Raw genomic sequence first — 18724 nt, forward strand, 5'->3', positions numbered from 1 at the left:
AAGAAATTAAATAATGAAACAGTACAGCAGAATGAAAATCTTGCAAACAAACATACAGTATAATATTTTTGATAATTGTATTAAAGCTCCCTTTTGGAATATTCAAATAAATGAAATCTAAACGGTCCGTGAAGACCTACAACAGCGAGGATCATTGGCTTGCCACCATCTATTAAGTTTTTTACCATTTCACAGAGGCCCAGTTATGAAGGCTTTACTTGAACTCCACAACTCAGTGTATCCCTCAAATATAAAGCCAGTGCCAAACCTAAGAAAATGCATGTCTAGTGTAAATAAGGCAGAGGCCGCACCTCTCCAGTTTTCCCCTCATAGCGGTGGAGAGAACTCCATCAGTGGAGAGAGCATGGTGAGCCTGTGGTTCACCCACAGTAAAGGCAGTGGGGGGAAAAGGGGGGTGCGGAGTAGTATGTAGCTGTTTGTACAGGCCTCTATATCATATATCGTACATATCATCTATACTATTTGCTGAAAATGCTTTTGAAACATCTTAATGTCACAGCTCTGGCTTATTTGTATTTTCAGTTTTTCGCAGGTTTAGTTAAACTTCAAATACATTTGAATGTTCTGCACCAAACCAAAATGCAACAGTGCCAGTTGCGTGTTGCCGTGACAGTGTTGTATTGTCATACAAGCTGTCCACCATTTACATATCAATGGTGTGTCAGTAGGAGGGGATTCGGGCTAAGCAGGGCAACAACAGTGTAAAGAACAGGGAACTTTCACATTCAGCAGTGTGCAAATCCAAAATTCAAGAGTTTCTTACCAGCCAACTTTTTTTTTCCTGAAAAATAATAAACAGAAGTTCACTACCTGTCCAATCATTTCATGTAAAAACTTTACAGCATCAGCCAAAACATTGACCACATTTGGCTGGCAAGTGCAATATCCCACCCAGATAGTGTACTCAGTTGGTTAGGATGTGGTGTGATTTGGCTACAGCAGCAAGCTGGTCAGGTGAAGGCTCTGTGTCCAACCTGTACACTGACAGACAGCCGAGGAGTTCCAGTCTTCCCACGGTGGCTGTCCTGTTTACTGCAAACAGCAGGCTGAGAAGACAGAAATGTGTCAAGCTCCACTTTTTCAAGATTACAACACATTTCCTACAACATTTGAAATAATTATTCTCTAAGGGTTCGGTAAACACATCTGGCATCCAAAAAGATGAAGAATATTTTCCAGAGTTGCTTAGGAAACTTTTATGTTATTCATTTCGACTGATTAAAGGAAAACAGTGTGTTAGACTAAACATCTTCAACATTTTTATAAAAACAACTCTTTATAAACATTTAAAGTTTATTTATAAATTAATTATCTAACTTAATGTGCGTTTGTGTTACTACCTATGAGCTTAAATGTGATGTCTTTCTCCTTCTCCTGCTGTGTACAGAAGTGCACATCAGCAGCCCAGGTGTTCTGTCTGTGCCACTGCATAATTAGCAATCACCGTTACACTACGTAGATATCACTTCATCAATCAGTTTTCTGAATCTAAATTCAATTGTGAAACTTTAATGAAAGTACAGGCAGATTAAAGACCAGCTAATGTCCGAATTGACTGCATCAGATATTCAAGTCCTCACATGCGTCTCTGTTAGGTAATACTTAGGAGAGTCCAGGGCTGCAGTGCATGTGTGAAAAGTGCTTTAGCGTGTTGTCTCCTGTCCACTCTCCAGCATAGACAGACTGGCATCCCACTAAATCGTATATGTAGTTTGCAGTATATGTATACTCTTCTTGTGTTTTTAATACTGATGTTATAGCAGTGACAGAAACTAATAATCATCTGCATTTAGAATAAAATGTACTCAACGCTTATTAGGCCTGCATCAGAATTCTGGCATGATCCCCATGTTTCAGATTTTTCCATGAAAATCCAATTGCTTATACTTGTTTGTGTATTTTTTTTTTTCTTGCTGACATTTTCTGCATCAGGGTAACAAAAGAAGCTTTGTTATAGAAAATAATTCAATCTTCTTCTGAGGTGTTACAGCTCTAAGCCAACTCATCTTTGAACAAAGCCAGTACAAACAGCCACTGACACTGATAAAATATAATTATTTTTGTAAACACACTAAATTGTGACCTTGGAGGAGATGCGAGTCCTCTTTTACTGTTTGTTGCTGCATGAGCTAAACAGAACATGTCCAGTCCTTTTCCATAAATAAACCTTTATGTAAATGGAGTTATCAGATATTCATCTGCCAAGACCTTCATTTCTATCCCCTGCTGGGCTACACTGATCATGCATATGATGCCAGTTTAAATATTCAGGGCTCCAGGCTTGTAAGGGAAAGGTGCTGTACATGGACTACCAAGACAGTCTGACATGTGAATTTTTAGAGGATTTTAGAGATCTCAGTTCTCAGCAAAAGTTGGTTATGCTTATGTTGGTGTAGTCTAAGGTCACCAGACAGACTTGGGCGTAGCTGCGACCCTCTCTGCTACAGCTGCTGTTGGATTAGTGCCAGCCAGGCTGACTGTGGTGTGGTTTTATTAAAATAACACCAGCAGAATAAGAAGCCACATTCTTCATGAAACTTAAACGGCCTCTACAGTCATCAGTTGCCTTCCCCCGTTCCTGTCTTTTTTTCTTTTTTAAATTCATAACTCCCCAGGAATTCCTAGCGGAGAACAGGATATTGTCCCGACTTTAAGTATTTACTATCCATCTAGGAGCAGAGCTTAGAAAATATGAGGAATTAGGTTTTGTCTTCAAAGGTTACCACCACAGAAATTTGCAGATATTAAAACTTAACTTTGTGGAGATGTTTGACATGTAGCGACACAAAAGGAACAAAAAGCAACCTTTAAATAGAAGTTTCGAGTTTAGATTTTTTAAAGTTATTATTTTTTTCTTTGAATATGTCTCACTTTCACAATATAGGCTATACGGGAGGACAGGGCTGCATGGAAATAAAATGAAAGAGTCAGGGAGCCCAGCAGGGTGGCCAGAGCAGCAACAGAATGGCTCATATTTTACTAGTGGAAAAAACTTCAGTGAAAGGACATTTCATTGCAACTTGAGATGTGTGTTCCTCACCTACAGCAACTTCCACCACATCCCCTCACTAACACTACATATACTGTAGCTACTTATCAGAATGGCTGCAAGGTAAAATCAAAAAAGTAAAAACACATTTACGGGCAAAGTAATGATTACACAACACAACAGGGAGACTCACAACTTCTGACGGATTCTGCGAGAGATTCTCGATCCAGAGAAACGTCCCTTTGAGTCTCCTGCATCTGAAAAATTAACAAAACATGTATCTTAAGATCCTTGCCTCTGTTTTTTTTTTTGTTTTTTTGTAAATCAAATGTTTTCTCATACAGTCTGGGGTTTTTCTTCTCCTTCACTTGAATGTACGCTGAAGGAGTGCATGCTTACCTTAATATGCTTTTTGAGGTATTCAGCTCTGCTCATGAGGCTTTTAATCTGATGAGATACAAAATTCCAATAAATTTGGTAACAGATACACAGTTACAACACAGGCACAGTGGCTTTCATTTTAAACATGTTTTCTACTCAGGATTTTAACTGTGCCTGCAGCATGAATCCAGAAGCAAGGCTGACTAGTTAAAATATAATCCATCCCATAGTAGATGAGATAACAGATTGTACAGATATTCATAGTTCCTAGACTTCAGTGATCCCCCTTTTCTCTGGTTTTTAATAAAAAGTCTTCTTTGTTATCAAAAGGCTGTAAAATAAAACACATTAGTACAACCCTCAGCTGTAGTTTGTGGTTACATAACACTAGTAATTCTCAGACAGCTTCCAGTATGACCATATAGTCTAATTTTTTACATTTTATTGTGACTTAATTGCCTTTAAGTGAAGTATACAGATGGTTAATTGTTTTTTGTTGTGTATTATGTATTTTATTTATTATTTACTCTACACTGTGCTGTTTTTGTGCATAAAACAAACAAACAAACAATAAATTCTGGATGCATGTTGGCAAAACCTGAATTAAATCAGATCAAACCAATCATCTCTGCAACTTAGTATTTCTATTTTTTGAAAAGATTTCATATGGCACACACGTGCAAGCGGTAACTGCTGTCATCACAAGGCTCGAGGGTGCTCTTTACTGTGGTAATCAGTCCTTTGGTGATCATGAAGGTTCTTGGCTGCACCTAATACCTAGTTGTACCCCCACTTTGTCACAATTTAAAGCCAGCTCTCTCAGGTCTTACTGGAGTAACATCTGAGGATCGTAATGATGGGAGACCTAAATTGATGACGTCCATAATGTCCCTTTAAAACACCAATCTTTGGAGCCAAATAATCATTCTGACCACAGGTTTTTAGTATCCGGCTCTGACCCCAACCTTATGTAGCCACAAAACTTTAATCACAATCCCTTTAATCACCAACTACAATAAATGTGGAACAAATCTACACGGGTAAGCAAAGTATATGGGGCATGCTGATAACTTGCAGAAATTTTATTACCAACAAAGGCTACAAGACAAAGAGATCCCATGTATGCTCAGCCATAATGACACTATGTCAACATACACTAGCTAGATCCAAGCTATGACTCACTACTGAGAAGCCAGAATATTGAATTACAGCTTTGAGAGACCAAAGTGTGCTCAACAGTAGATATGAACGCACATGGAGGCCAGCCATGGCAGCATGTGTTGGCTTTTTTAGGTTCTCACATACACACATGCTTTCAATCTAATACCCCAAACTCGCCTCCCTAATGCTGCATTAGATTATTACAGCCGCAGCTGAATTTACTTAAGACAAGCACCCATAAAACTTCAAATAGGGAGGTCTACACGGCCCATTCAATCCCCCCCTTTTTTTGGCTTTGTTGTTGAAATATGGCTGTCTGTTGTTGGATCAGTTTCTGGATTAACAATCTTCACAAAAACAAAAGACTCCGGAGCTTTACCAACAGACATACACAACACCTCATCAATGCAAGAATCCAGGATCTATCGAGATGAAATATTATTTTACTGTCACTATTCATAATCCTTATTATTATTGTTGCATCATTTATGATTTATCATTGTTATCATTTCATTGACACATTTATTGAAACTGGTGAGGTTATATTAAAGTCTGTATTTCAGGTGTTAGCATAAGCACATAATAATCTTTCATTGCAGGTGCAACTGTAATCATGTTATACACATATTGCATAATTAATGGTTTGAAGCTACGGGCAGCGCGATGTCTGGCCAATCAATGGAGCAAAGTTCAGCTATTGAAAGGTTGCCTACATGTTTACAGTATAATTTACTACATATTGCCTGTGTGCATTCAGCAGGCTGCACTGGAGTTTGCCTGGTAACAGATGACGTAGAGGGGGGTCGTGCACTTAGATTAACGACACAGACACATAGCCTGTCTGGGTAAACTGATTGCAAGTGTTGTTTAAGTCTGGATAAGTAGAATAACAGGATGCATCTGGAGGAACTGAAAGAGGAACTGTTCTGTTTTAGTGACGCGAGGTACTGGTCATCATAAGTATAAATATTACACCCACCTATTGTAAGGGGGGATGGAGTCTGATGTTTTGCAGAGTCTATCTTCACCACATATATGTGTTTTTAATAAAATAATTTGTGTTGACCCACTATGGACTTTCAGTCGTATGTCTCTTCCTCAAAATTCGAACCGTGACAGATCCTAATTCCTCAAAGTTACAGTAAGCAATCTTACAGGATTGCAGAATTTAGGGTTTTATTCAGCTTCGTTGAGGATGTTGGAAAAACATGGCTATTATTCCCCCAGGTTCTCGCAAGTGCAAAAAGTTTAGAAATAAATATATGGATGCTGACCTTCTTGACATTTTAGATTCATCACATCCCCACATTTTTAAAAACATTTCATTTTTAGCTGACTGACTTTAAAGTTGACATTACTCATTTGCAACAGAGGCTTTCCAGCCTCTACAGTAACTGAAGTGGATTATAAAAAAAACAATAGTCTATGAATGAGACATCTAGCTAAATTTTAGCAAAGTTTTTAAATTGTAAAACCAAAAAAAAGCACCATAAAGCTTTATGTAACTGATAATTTGTCAGTATGTGTACCTCTGCAAGAGTGGTCATGTGACACACTGGTAATACAAGATATCCAATTATCTACTGTACGTGGACAGTGATCTATGGGTATGTTACAGGAACTATAGATGATGAATTATATTATTTGTTCCTTACCAAAAAACAAAACAAAAACAAAATCGTATTTGATGAGTGGAAAAAATGCTTGCAGGTCATGTGATGGAGTGTGTATTGTGGAAGGTGATCAGCTGAGGGCCCAGTGGAGGTAGGAGATTGTCGTTCCTACTGTGAGCACTGAACCAGAATCCCTTCCTCACACACTCACCTCGCTGTGGAGCAGCTCCCTCCTGCGGCCCTGGGGTTCGGCTGGCTCACCAAGAGGAGAAAAAAAAAGACAAAAGAATAATGAGGAAAATAATGAGGAGAGGAAAGGAGGAGAGAAGTCCAATACCTAATTACTTAGTTTGTTCTGGGAGAGGTCAACTACAAGACTGGATTTCACTAGTGAGGTTCAAGATGGGATTGTTTCTAATGTAGGCCAGTGTTTTCACCAACTACCATCCAAAAGAGAAGACTCACAGAAAATGGAGAGAGATGAGGAGTAAAAAGAGGAGTCTGTGGTAGTTAGGCATGATGGAAAGCTGTGTGGCAAAGAGCTCCTAGACAGTCAAAGAACCAATCTTTTCCCCCGACTATACTCCTCATGGTATCCTCTGCCACAACAAGGCTCCCTGACACTGGAGAGAGAAGGTGGTTGAGACTGCATTCACCAACCAACTAAACCAGTATAGCATAACAAATCTAAAAAAAAAAAAGCTATCAGCGTTATTCTACACGTGTAAAAATTTTCTTCAGACAGCTTTAGAAACTAATATCCATTTCAAGTGAAAAAGTAACAGTATTTTTTAATTGACCAGATTTGTTTCAAAAGCAGTGTCTGAATGCTTAGAGCTCTTGTCTATTAGAGAGATAATAGTTTTTGTTTGTTTCCAGTGTGTAAACACAAATAAGTGAAGTGTTCTGTCTGAATGGGAAGCAGATGGCAAGGCTTTCATACCACACACAGGGTGCTGGCACGGGTCTCATCCCAGCTCAAAGCCACATCTGGATCACTCTATTCCACCTCTTCCATTGGGCTGATCTTCCAGATGAGCTCATGAACCCAGCCTAATGGACGCCAGGCCACAGACAGAGTCACTGGAGTCTCTTCTGTTACTCTGTTTGTCTGTCATACTAAGTGTCCCCATCTCTCTCCAAGTCTGTGGTTTCACAGTCTCTTGTCTTTCACCCTTTCAGATTACCTTTCACTCTCCCCCGGTCACCCTTTCTTTGCATCCACCGCTCTAAAAGACCCTTTGTCATGCTTAGTATCTTTTCTTATTCTAGTTAAATTACTCTTTATTCTCTCTTTCCCTTGAGGATCATTTTTCCTTAGCTATTTCTTGACCTAGCTATAGCCTCAACTCTAACTGAATTTCCTGAACTCTGAGTCCTAGCCTACTCATTATTACCCCACTTTACATAACTCTAAGTGCCAAGCTGCCTTTTAAAATTATTTTTCTTCAAAATCTTTCTTATTTTTCTCTCTCTAGTACCAAATATTTGCAAACACACGAACAAAGCTGCTACAGTCTCAGTGTGCAGAGAAAGTACCAGATAGAGGACTACAAGATGGTTTCATTGTCTTTGGTGACACTTCAGCATTCCCTATGCTTTAGCACTTTAGCTTACCTTAAGAACCGGTGAAGTGGCTCAGCAACCAACATCTATAAAAATCTGAATAACTGATGTTATAACGAAAGAAATGTATTTGTCTACCTGCTAGTCCCAACAGTAGTTCTCCTAAACACTGCTGGTACATATCCAGTGCCTCAAGGTCATCTGATCCACTCTCCTCCTATACAGGAAAGTTAGGCAGAAATTATTTAAGCCAGTATATCAAGTAACTAAAAACTAACTAGCACCACTACTACTACTACTACTACTACTACTACTACTACTACTACTACTACTACTACTACACAATTTATTCCCTTCTTGTTGGCTGCTGAAACAACAGACACAAAACTGAAAAAACAAACAAACATTTGTTTGGTTCACAAATGAGTTTAAAAGATGTGGTTTGGATATCAATCTAAGAGAAGGGTTTGGTTTTTTACTCTTCCACTTAGGTCTTATTCTCCATTATATTGCCTTTACTTCACTTTGCCTTTATGTGTAACTACAGTGATGTCATCATCCCGCAATAAACCCATCTAACCTTAGCAATGGCAGTAGAGGCCATCTCCAAAGCAGCTAGCAGACGTGGCTGATCTTTAGACATTTCTGCAAATGAAGAAAAACAGAAAACTACTTTGCATTGCTGTTGAATTTAGATGGACACACAGCGGAACTCATTCTACTGAAACATATGCAGAACTTTGAAATTAGCATGAAATATTGATGTATCTTATGACAAACCGTATTGTGGACACAGTGGTTTAGTTATATATTTGAGTAATTTTTTGAGCTTCAGACTGAAGAAGCTTCTCGATGAGAGGTAAAACGTCTTCAAGAAACCTAAATAAGTCCAGACACTTTTCTTTCCAAGCTCTTTAGACTACGATGACCTGGATGACTGAAAACCTTCACAGACGTTTCACCTCCAGGACAAAGAGAAATGAACATTTTTTTCCTTCTAATACTGATTAAAGTTTTACATGTTTCATCTTTGCATGTTTGCTATTCTACAAAAACCCATTTTGAAGTAAACATCTAATTATTTGATCTAAGTTAAAAGAAAAATGATACACAGTGTGTGGCTAAACAAGGCTCAAGTTTGATTCATAGTGCAGCACTAAGTGAACCTGGACTTCACAGACATGTTGCTTGAATGAAGGCTGCAAAGACTGGTGTGTGGCCTTGGTAATAATGTGCGGTGTAAACATAGGATATTGATTAACAAGCACAGTGCTAATATAAAACAAAATACAGCAGGCTACATCCAGTTTGGGAGCCATGTGGTGCCTTAGCCTCTGCCCGGAGATGTACGTTTTTTGTTTTTGTTTTTCGTTTCTTTACCTCGGAGGATGTCCCTGGAAGTCCGCGCCTGCTCGAAGCTCAGTCTGTTGTCCGAAGCTACCAGGGCTTTCAGCTCCTCAGCTCTGGACACATACTGCCTGACCTGTGGAAAGGCCGCTTACATTGACTTAACTTAATTACATCAACCACAACATATGGTTCTCATGCTCTCTATACACACATATGGTTTTCATAAAGAAGAATTCATTACAAGTGAGAGCCACTGGATTATAGGGAAAAAAGCAACTGAAAATAGAGGGCAATCCACATGTGAATGTGAGGACTGTTTTCAGGCCTACCTTTTGCCTGAGGGCCTCTTTACGTTGACAATTTGTTTCATCTAGGGAGGGCAAAGAAAAGAGATGTGTTGGTTTTTCATTTATTGAGTTTCCTTTGCCAGTTTATTGTGCTGGAACAAAGACAGTGCATCATAGTGGGCCTTAAGTCATAGACAGGATATTAAGGTGGTTGTTGCTCTTACAATAAATAGCAGGGACAAAGTGCTCAAGAGCACTGCAGTAAAGCGAGAGTGCTGCAGACCTCTCCCCCTCCTGGTCCTTCTGAATGGCCTGTAGGACCAGCTTTTTCTGGAAAGAAGAAACAGAAAGTGGTATTACTGATTGGAAACGGATACAAACGTCTATTCATTAAGCAAAAGTATGTTTACAGACCTACAAACACATGTATAAAAGTCAGTCACATACAAAATATTTCTTGAAAATCTGGAATAATCCTAGTCTCTTACCGCTTTCACTATACTTTCTGCAGCTGGCATGTGCTCCATATCCACAAAAGGGTGGGTAAAGAACTCTGCAAAGGTAATCCGGGCATCTGGATTTCTCTCCAGCAGCCGCAACAGAAGGTCTCTGCAGTCCTTGGATACCCTGGCCCCGGGAGGGAGCTGATACAAAACACAACCTTATTGCATTGCATCCAATCGGCATGGCGATACAAGGAAAAAGGACAGCACATTGTTACCACAGACCCTCTGGTCTCACGTTGCTACTTTCTGTCAAAAGATGACCTTTAAACTCTCTGTGTGAATCCCTGGATAATGGGCCATGTGCTAATGCAATCAATTAAGTCTAAGCCTAATGTTTGATTCAAGAATCCTAGTGTTTTGAAAGTCCTCCAACATTAAAGTGCACAGATCGCAGATGCCCCAGTAGCCCATCACGTACAAAGGCTGGACAGAGGGTTTCATTACTGTCATGGGACCTATGCTGCACGTCATTCTGCCCCTCTTTCCCCTTTTCTTGTCTCCATTAAAGAAAGGGTAAAACAAGCACATGTTTTCTTGATAATTCTTCTAATCTTAAGCCTAATGTGGTTTGCGCATGTGGCAATAAATAGGACAAATACACAAATAGAGTTATTAGTTACTAAGCCATTTAATTAATTATCTCTCTCTGTCTCTTTTTTAAGAGATCACAAGCCCTTGTTTTCTGTATGTAAACACAGTTTTCAGTCCCAGACTGTCCTCTTAAATCAGTATTTGTCAAACTCTGGGTTAGACCACAGAGCCACTGCAGGAGAGGACAAATGAGAAGAGTAAAAGTATGGAATGAAGCTAAGAGAGGATAACATTTATTTAGGGAATAAACAAACAGCTTATGCTGCTGTCTTGATGTTTATTTCACTCAAATTCATCTAGTATCTTTTATTATTTCTCATCATTTAAAAGGTCATGTTCTTCAGCTTCCTAGAAGAGACATGTCAGATTGTCTTGAATGTTGTAGCGGTGATTTAAGAGGACCAGTCATGTTTCAGTAGAGCTTCAATTGCTGGTTCCTCTTGAGTGGAATGTTTGCCATCTAGTGGTTAAATCCAGTACATGGCAGAAAAATACTTGCAACTGTTGTGTTTTCTACACAGGCCACCTACAGCATATTTCAGATTTACTGTTAGGAAATTATTACTATGCTATCTAATTTGAAGAAGATGTAATGATACATATTGATCTGGAAAACCTGATCAACCCCAATATACTATGGAGATACTATACAAATGTAACAAAATGAAATGCTTAAATTTGTGCCTTTGCATACTGACGAGCAATTTTTATAAACATAAGAAACATAACTATAGCATTCAACAGGATTTCTACATCCATAGTTGGAATAATGATTGTCATTTGTACATTTGCTCATAACCAGTGCAATTCAAATTTTTCTAACACATTCACCAGATTGCTCATAACTTACTTCAATAGGTTGGTTGCTCCTGATCTTCTCCTCTAATTCAGCATATGACTTTGATGCAAATGGTGCTCTGCCAAACAATGCCTCTGTGTGCACAAAAACAATGGGCAGTAGATTATTACAAAAGAATAATTATGCAATAATTACTGAGTACTTCATAATAAAAAAATAAAGAAAGTGATTCAACTGAGCAATCTTTAAAGTTCTTGACACCAAACACACATATACACATAATATAATCACATACATACACAACACACCACACACACACCTCTATAAACATATATATATATATATATATATCTATATCTCTATATTATCTATATATTATATAGAGAGAGAGAGAGAGAGAGAGAGAGAGAGAGAGAGAGAGAGAGACTACTCCGCCTAGGCTGCACTGTCGAGCGCAGATCCACTGAGCGCTCAACACAGACAGCATCTCAGAAGGAAGAGTGCAGGGCAAGCTAGCGAGACAGAAGTTAAGCTCTCCTTGCAACATGGCAAATTGAACCTCCCCCACCCTCATTCAGATCTGGCGTTTGGAATTATTTTGGTTTTCATGTGAGGTATGACCCTGAAGGTAAGCGGGTCATGGACTAAAGTAAAACAGTATGTTGGATGTGCCACTCAATGCTCAATTACATGGGTGGGAACTAGTGTGTTAGCGCAGTTAGCTCGTTAACGTGTTGGCCGTCTAGCCCCAGGCACAGGCGATCAGGGGTAGCTCGTTAACAAGAGATTTGCCGTGTTGTGGCGTTAACGTCATTTCAACGAGATTAACGCTGACAGCACTAGTGGGAACACAACGAATATGACTGCACATTTACACTGACATCATCCTAGTGCAAAGACAAATGGAAGCAGACAAAAACAACAAGCATGCATGCTACAAACTTTGCCCGAGTCATTTCGACAGCCGTTAGCACATGATTCTCCTTATGAGGACCTGATATGTTTAATATTGTGGCGAGCTCAGACAAGGTGAAGACGGAGGTATCGTTTGGTCTTGCTTCCCGTGAGCTAGCATCTGCAGAAGAACACTGCCGCTAGCTAACTGCTCACAGCGCGGCAACCGCACAACAACAACAACAACAACACACAGGGCGCCCTCTGACCCCGGAAGGACACACCGTCGCAGCGAGAGGGCGTCACCCGTCACTATGGCAACATAAACAAAACATAACTGTACAAACAGAATCCCGAACAGCCCTGACCCGCTACATAGCCCCCACCTAAGGGGTCAGTCGTCCCCGACGACCCCATTACCCCACACAAAGTCCTGCAAATGTCCAGGTGCCTTCTTTTTGCACACCGCCGGGGGAAAAGTTGTCACTACCCGATCCGTACCGGAAACCCGATCGGTACCCCGCATGCGCGAAAGGTTTCTACTTCCGGTCGTAGCGTTTTACGATAGTTATGGGTCAGAGTATCTGTTAAAATGTTAAGAATAACAAGTATATCTTAAAATGTTTGCAATAATGAAGCATTTCAGTACAATGTAGACAAAAACGAAAAATAAAAAGAAAGTTACGGATCAGGACTCTCCGATCCTTACTGCGCATGTGTAAAGTCTGACCGTACAAATCGGGTCTACCCGATCCGTACCGCGCATGTGCAGATGTTTTCTTCTTCTTCTGTTCGTTTAATGGCAGTTTACTCCTCAGTGTACGAGGATACCGCCACCTGCTGACCGAGGGAATAAACCCTATTATAAACTGAATTATCGTCATTACAAACGTGTGTTAAATCTGATTTAGCGATAGTCGAGTGTGTTTATGCTTGTCTGTGAGGAGAGGATTGTTGGAATAGTGATGATGATGTGCGCTATCACTGTCAATTGTCAGTAAACACTTAATCTGGCTGATGAATCTACACGTGAGATATTACAAAGTCTGCATTATTAACTCTGTAATTAGGCGCCATTCTTCTTATTTTACGGCGCTGTTGCTCAATCGGGGGACGCTCTCTGTTGAGGAGAAAAGCATGAATTTCTTTGTATACGGATTATCCATTCGTTAAATGTCCCGGGCAGTCGAAAAGGAGGCAGAGCTGTTGAGAAATGCTAGGAGCTAACTGGGCGCTAACCGTACCATTCAAATATATTGAATGTCGCAATGTTGGCAAAGACAGGAAGTGACGTAAGATTTGCGCATGCGGGGTACCGATCGGGTTTCCGGTACGGATCGGGTAGTGACAAAAGTCACTCGGGTCAGAACATGGGGTGTCACCATCATCCCACTTCTGACACCAATGTGGCGAGCTCAGACAAGGAGGAGACGGAGGTGTCGTTTGGTCTTGCTTCCCGTGAGCTAGCCAGGGAGCACAGCCGTTTATTGACATCTGCAGAAGAACACTACCGCTAGCTAACTGCTGAGCGCGGCAACGGCACAGCAACAACAACAACAACACACAGGGCGCCCTCTGACCCCGGAAGGACAAACCGTCGCAGCGAGAGGGCGTCACCCGTCACTATGGCAACATAAACAAAACATAACTGTACAAACAGAACCCCGAACAGCCCTGACCCGCTACAATATGCTGCTGAGAATATAGCCCAGAAGAAGCGTATAGTATAGCTTTTATTTTGGAAAGAGCCATTTCTCTGTAATAAACTCTCTTTTCCAAAGATGAGTGATTCCTCAATCAGATACAGGGCTTGCAAAATCGCTAGCCCGACGTCCCGGGGCTAGCGATTTTTCCAGTCGGGCTACCAAAATCTATCTCGGGCTATTGTAGGAAGGAAAATATATGTCAATGCTTTTGCGTTCTTTCGGAAATGTAGCTGGGTAATTATGTCATTGGCATCGATGAGCCACTGTCAATATGTGACATATTGAAATGGGGTTTGAATTTGCGCTTGTTTTTTGCTTTCACTTTGCAATGGCGCGAACTGTGTATAGAGAGCGATATACATATATACATACACACACACACACACACATATATATATACACACACACATACATATACATATATATATATATATATATATATATATATAAATATAAATAAATAAAACAATCAACATCTTGAATGTTGGATTTTATTGAAAAATTCTGTGCAAATGAAAAATTTAATGAATTCTACTTAGCTTTTCTAAAAAGCACATAATATAAAATATTCTTTTCATTTTGCACTGTACAGTGTCACACCCATAGCACACGTTACTGCTGTGTGCTATTACAATATTATTGCACAATTACTGCACTAAAAACCCATAAAGGGCTCTTCACCACTCTGTCACTTGATGATTAATAGTTCAATTCTACTTTTAGCCTACTGAGTGAGCTCTTTTAAGCCTGCAGGGTCAGTCAGCTGATTAGCCTTTTATTGCTGGAAAAATAGTGGTGTCAAGGTATTATAAATTACTGTTAGAAGTGAGACACACAACATGGCACAGGACAGATTACACCAGATTCTGTGTACCCAGAACCACATTAGTTGCCAAGATGTCTAACATCAACTTGCATTACAAGTGACAAATGAAACAAAGTATTATTCATGTTGATGGCATTTCACATTCACAAGAGATAAAATATGTGAACACGCAGTACTTGCCATAGAGAATAACTCCTACAGACCACAGATCCACCCTGGAGTCATACTGCCGACGACACACCATCTCAGGAGCCATGTAGAGAGGAGAACCTCTCAGGACACTCTGCTCGTCCCATGGGGACATGTATTGTGCAAAACCAAAATCTGGGGGCAAATTAGGAAGTAAATTACATCTGAAACTATCTGTTTATTCTCTACCAGTTGGCATGTTTACAGTAAAACATTAGCTTCTACTACTTAGCTTCTCGTGCTTGTTGTTTAGTGAGTGCATGTGATCACCTGCTAGTTTCAGGATAGAGCCGCTGAGCAGAATATTCTGGGGTTTCAAATCCAGGTGTGAGATATTTCGCTCATGAAGAAACTGGAGGGCACAAGCTGTTTTTGTGGACAGATGTAATAGCTCAGGATAGAATATGAATGCAATTTTATTCCACAAACAAGTATGCACAGCTGAAAAAGTTTTCGAATTGGATTTAATTTCCAGACTTCCTAAAACTGGTATGTAAAAACCTGCTTCATGCTGATTGCTCTCAAACAAATCTCTCATCAAAAACATTCACATAAAACTTCAGCAATATTGTTTGAAATGGGAATCACCCACCAATCTGCTGCAGGAAGCGCCGAGTCACACTCTCAGGTAAAATCCTGCGACTGCGAATGAAGCGGGAGAGATCGCCACCAGAACACCATTCAAGAATCAAGTAAATATTTTCAGCATCCCACTGATGAAAAAGAAAAGTTCAGACACCGAGGGACAGAGTCAAAGCAAGAGTATTCGTTTTATTTCACATTTATTTCATTAATATCTTTCTTAATGTTTTAAAAACATAAATATCAGCTTTAAAAAAGAAAACAGGAAGAAAACATATAAACAAGAGGGAAATTATATCGAAAAATTATATAGAAAGTGATATCCAAACAATTAATGTAGAAAAAGGTGCAAATATAGTAAACACAATATTGTAAATAACAAAATGTTTTAAAACAATCTATTATTCAATCTGGGAAAAGTTTATATAATACTATACTTAAAAATATATATTTTTAAGTACCATAAATATTATTTACAGTATTTTTTTATTTTTATTTTGGGAGATTGCTGCAACTGGTCCAGGGTGTATCCTGCTTCTCACCCTACGACAGCTGGGAGAAGCTCCCGCCCTTATATTCCTGAACTAGATGAACAGTTTTGAAAAAGCTGGATGGATAATATGGGACACAAAACTCTGCTCATCAAAAAAAATCCTTGCATAAGTACCAGCTATACTAAAACACATGTTTTAAGCATATTTGCACTGCACAAGACATAATGTGGATTGCACAACACTGGTCACTATATTCTTCATTTCCAGTTAATACTTGTACAGCTGCTGTTATTGTGTATATATTTATTTATTTATATTTCTTCATACATTCTTATATAGTTCTATACTGTGTATTGTGTATTTTGTTGTACAGTTATTTTATTTTCAACTTTAATTTATATATTTTATCTTATTCTTTCCCAGTTAAATTTACCCTTCAATCTAATTTGTGTTGTACAGTTATTTCATTTTTAACCTTAATTTATATTTTATTCCTTCCTAGTTAAATTTACCCTTTTTAATTTTTCATATTTATTTCCTATCTTATTCATAGCCTTTTCCTTTTTTTTTTCTTTAGGTCACGAGCAGTTGTCTAAGCATTTCACTGCATATCGTACTGTGTATGACTGTGTACGTGACAAATAAAATTTGAATTTGAATTTGTATGAGCTTACCTGGAAGTCTTTCAGCTGCACTATATGAGGATGGCGCACAGTCTTTAGGATTTCAATCTCTGTGAGCAGATTTTCTGTGGAAGCCTTGTTAAGAGTCTTCTTTCCAACTACTTTAACTGCAACCACCTCTCGACTGTTCCCCTGCAAAAAAAACAAACAAACAAAAAAAGGTTTTAACAGGACTGCATAGTCATTTGAGAAATCAAGTACGCTCCATGACTCAAAAGTCCACAGAACCAACTTCAGCAGCAATGACTTGTGACCGTTTTCTGCATGACTACAGTTTCTCACAACATTATGGAAGAATTTTGGCCCACTCTCCTTTACAGTGTAGTTTTAGTTAACTGAAGTTTGTAGAAATTAATTTATATTCAGCTCTCTTAAGGTCCTGCCACACTTTTAAATTGGGTTGAGCTCTGGACATTAACTGGACCATTCCAAAATCTTGCCTTTCTTTTTCAACCATTCGTGACCAAATTAAGGCAATGCTTTAGCTATCAGTCAAATAGCCTCGCATTTTACTCTAGAATACTTTGGTGCCGAGATCCTGTGGCTGAAAAACAAGCCCAAATTACCACTCCACTAATGTTGTTGACAGTTGGCAGGTGTTTGTGTTGATATGCTGTGTTTTTTGCTAAGTAGGGGCTGTACATTATAGCCAAACATCTCCACTATGGCTTTGTCTGTCCAAAGGACATTGTTTCAGAAGTCTTTTGATTTGTTATGTGCCATGTTGATTTGAGAGATAAGAACTTTTCTCCTGATAACCCCTCTTAGCAAGCCATATTATTCCGCCTTTTTCTAACTTTACCATCATGAACTTGAACATTTAACATGCTAGCTGAGGCTTTTGGAGTTAGGCTAGGCCTCTGTTAGGCTAGGACTCGGAGTTCAGGAAATTCAGTTAGAGTTGAGGTGACCACTTCTAAAAAACCTCAGCTTTTTTAGAAGTTGTCACACTTGCAGATGATCAATTAATCAAATGCACAGGGTTGCATGGACACCTGTCTAAACTTTCTTTTTGACATTATTATGCATAGTGCATAACATACTCTGTGTGAGCCTTAAATGCAGAAAGAATTAGGAATGTAAAATGTGTGGTATATAATCAAAATGACTAATAATACCCACATTTACATATCACAGATTAACTCACCTTCCTGTAGGCTTTGTAGACTGTAGCATATGTACCACTGCCCAGCCGCTCTGTGAGAATAAAGTCTGACAGTTTTGGAGGAGCAAAGCTGGAAGTTGATGCCATGTTGCCACCAGCATGAGATTCTCCCACACAGATCTAAGCTGGAATTTAAGATCGATATGCTGCCTGTTAATACCAAATACCTAATTTTAACCAGCACGAAGAGAAGGAAGGGAAAGTCGTCAGTCTGACCACAGCCATATCGCTTCAAAACTATTGCAATAAAGCGTATTTCAAATATTCTATCAAATACATGTTTATAGTATAAACATTTTATTGAGTTGGCGTCACTTATTCTTCTCTATCCAGGCAGGCAAATCAATAGTTTGGTGAAGACTATAGCTTCAGTTTACTTTCGGTTGTTGTATCCTGAATTCATGCCGAATTTCAGACAGGCTAAGGAATGCTCGTCTAGCAAGTATTTATCATCTTAATACACAAAAGAACCGTAAACAGTTTTTTTTCTTTAAAAGTGCACACATTCCTGTTTACCCTGTTAGCTTCAGAAGTTCTAGCAAGCTAACTTAGCACTTTTACATTATGCTAGTATGTACACAGCCACTAGATGTACTCGAAGTAAACCAATGCCCGGATTAAACACAGAGTATATACAGGTTTCCTGGTTCACACAAAAATAACAAATGGACCAGGAAATATCTGTCACGAACCTGTAGGCCAGCCGCAGCATATGAATGAGGAAAGTAGTGTTTACATCCCTGCTGTTAGACTGTCTCATGCTGTACAGCAGCTGACGTCAACACGTATTAAAAATATGTTACTGCCTCCTAGTGTTGATACTCCGTTACTGCAAGTCAAGGGAGCGATGGCTTTCTATGAAAAAGTCGTTTTTGATAGCGGTTTAGTATACTAGGAAATTAGGATTGTAACACCCACAAA

At 39.2% G+C, this 18724-nt stretch overlaps 1 protein-coding gene across 4 annotated transcripts; it reads right to left on the bottom strand.

Moving 5' to 3' along the window:
- Window positions 1-911: 911 nt before the first annotated feature.
- ulk3 (unc-51 like kinase 3) lies at window positions 912-18691 on the bottom strand. 4 transcript variants are annotated; one of them, XM_040011234.1, is made up of 17 exons: window positions 18496-18678; window positions 17786-17928; window positions 16630-16770; window positions 15472-15592; window positions 15150-15245; window positions 14871-15014; window positions 11316-11398; window positions 9857-10012; window positions 9593-9698; window positions 9411-9451; window positions 9112-9214; window positions 8312-8376; window positions 7870-7948; window positions 6377-6417; window positions 3410-3457; window positions 3204-3267; window positions 912-1067 (listed from the first exon to the last, which is right to left on the bottom strand). In XM_040011234.1, exons 2-17 carry the CDS (start codon window positions 17888-17890, stop codon window positions 1051-1053), a joined length of 1410 nt encoding a protein of 469 aa, XP_039867168.1. In that variant the 5' UTR covers window positions 17891-17928; window positions 18496-18678; the 3' UTR covers window positions 912-1050. The 4 variants fall into 4 exon arrangements, with proteins under 4 accessions (XP_039867168.1, XP_039867169.1, XP_039867170.1 ...); XM_040011235.1 differs by having other exon boundaries at window positions 17786-17970; window positions 18496-18560; XM_040011236.1 differs by lacking the exons at window positions 912-1067; window positions 3204-3267; window positions 3410-3457; window positions 6377-6417 and adding an exon at window positions 6424-6788 and having other exon boundaries at window positions 18496-18691.
- Between the last annotated feature and the right edge of the window lie 33 nt (window positions 18692-18724).

Source organism: Simochromis diagramma, unplaced genomic scaffold (assembly GCF_900408965.1).
Source record: "Simochromis diagramma unplaced genomic scaffold, fSimDia1.1 OVJJ01000603.1, whole genome shotgun sequence".
Taxonomy (NCBI): Eukaryota; Metazoa; Chordata; class Actinopteri; order Cichliformes; family Cichlidae; genus Simochromis; species Simochromis diagramma.

Bases quoted from the DNA above. Each gene is read 5' to 3' on its own strand.
- ulk3 (XM_040011234.1), bottom strand. From the start codon at position 17,890: ATGGCATCAACTTCCAGCTTTGCTCCTCCAAAACTGTCAGACTTTATT. The intron at 15,246-15,471 runs GTGGGTGATTCC...CCACAAAAACAG, and splicing joins GCGCTTCCTGCAGCAGATTG to CTTGTGCCCTCCAGTTTCTT. The intron at 3,268-3,409 runs GTAAGCATGCAC...TTAATTTTTCAG, and splicing joins ACCTCAAAAAGCATATTAAG to ATGCAGGAGACTCAAAGGGA.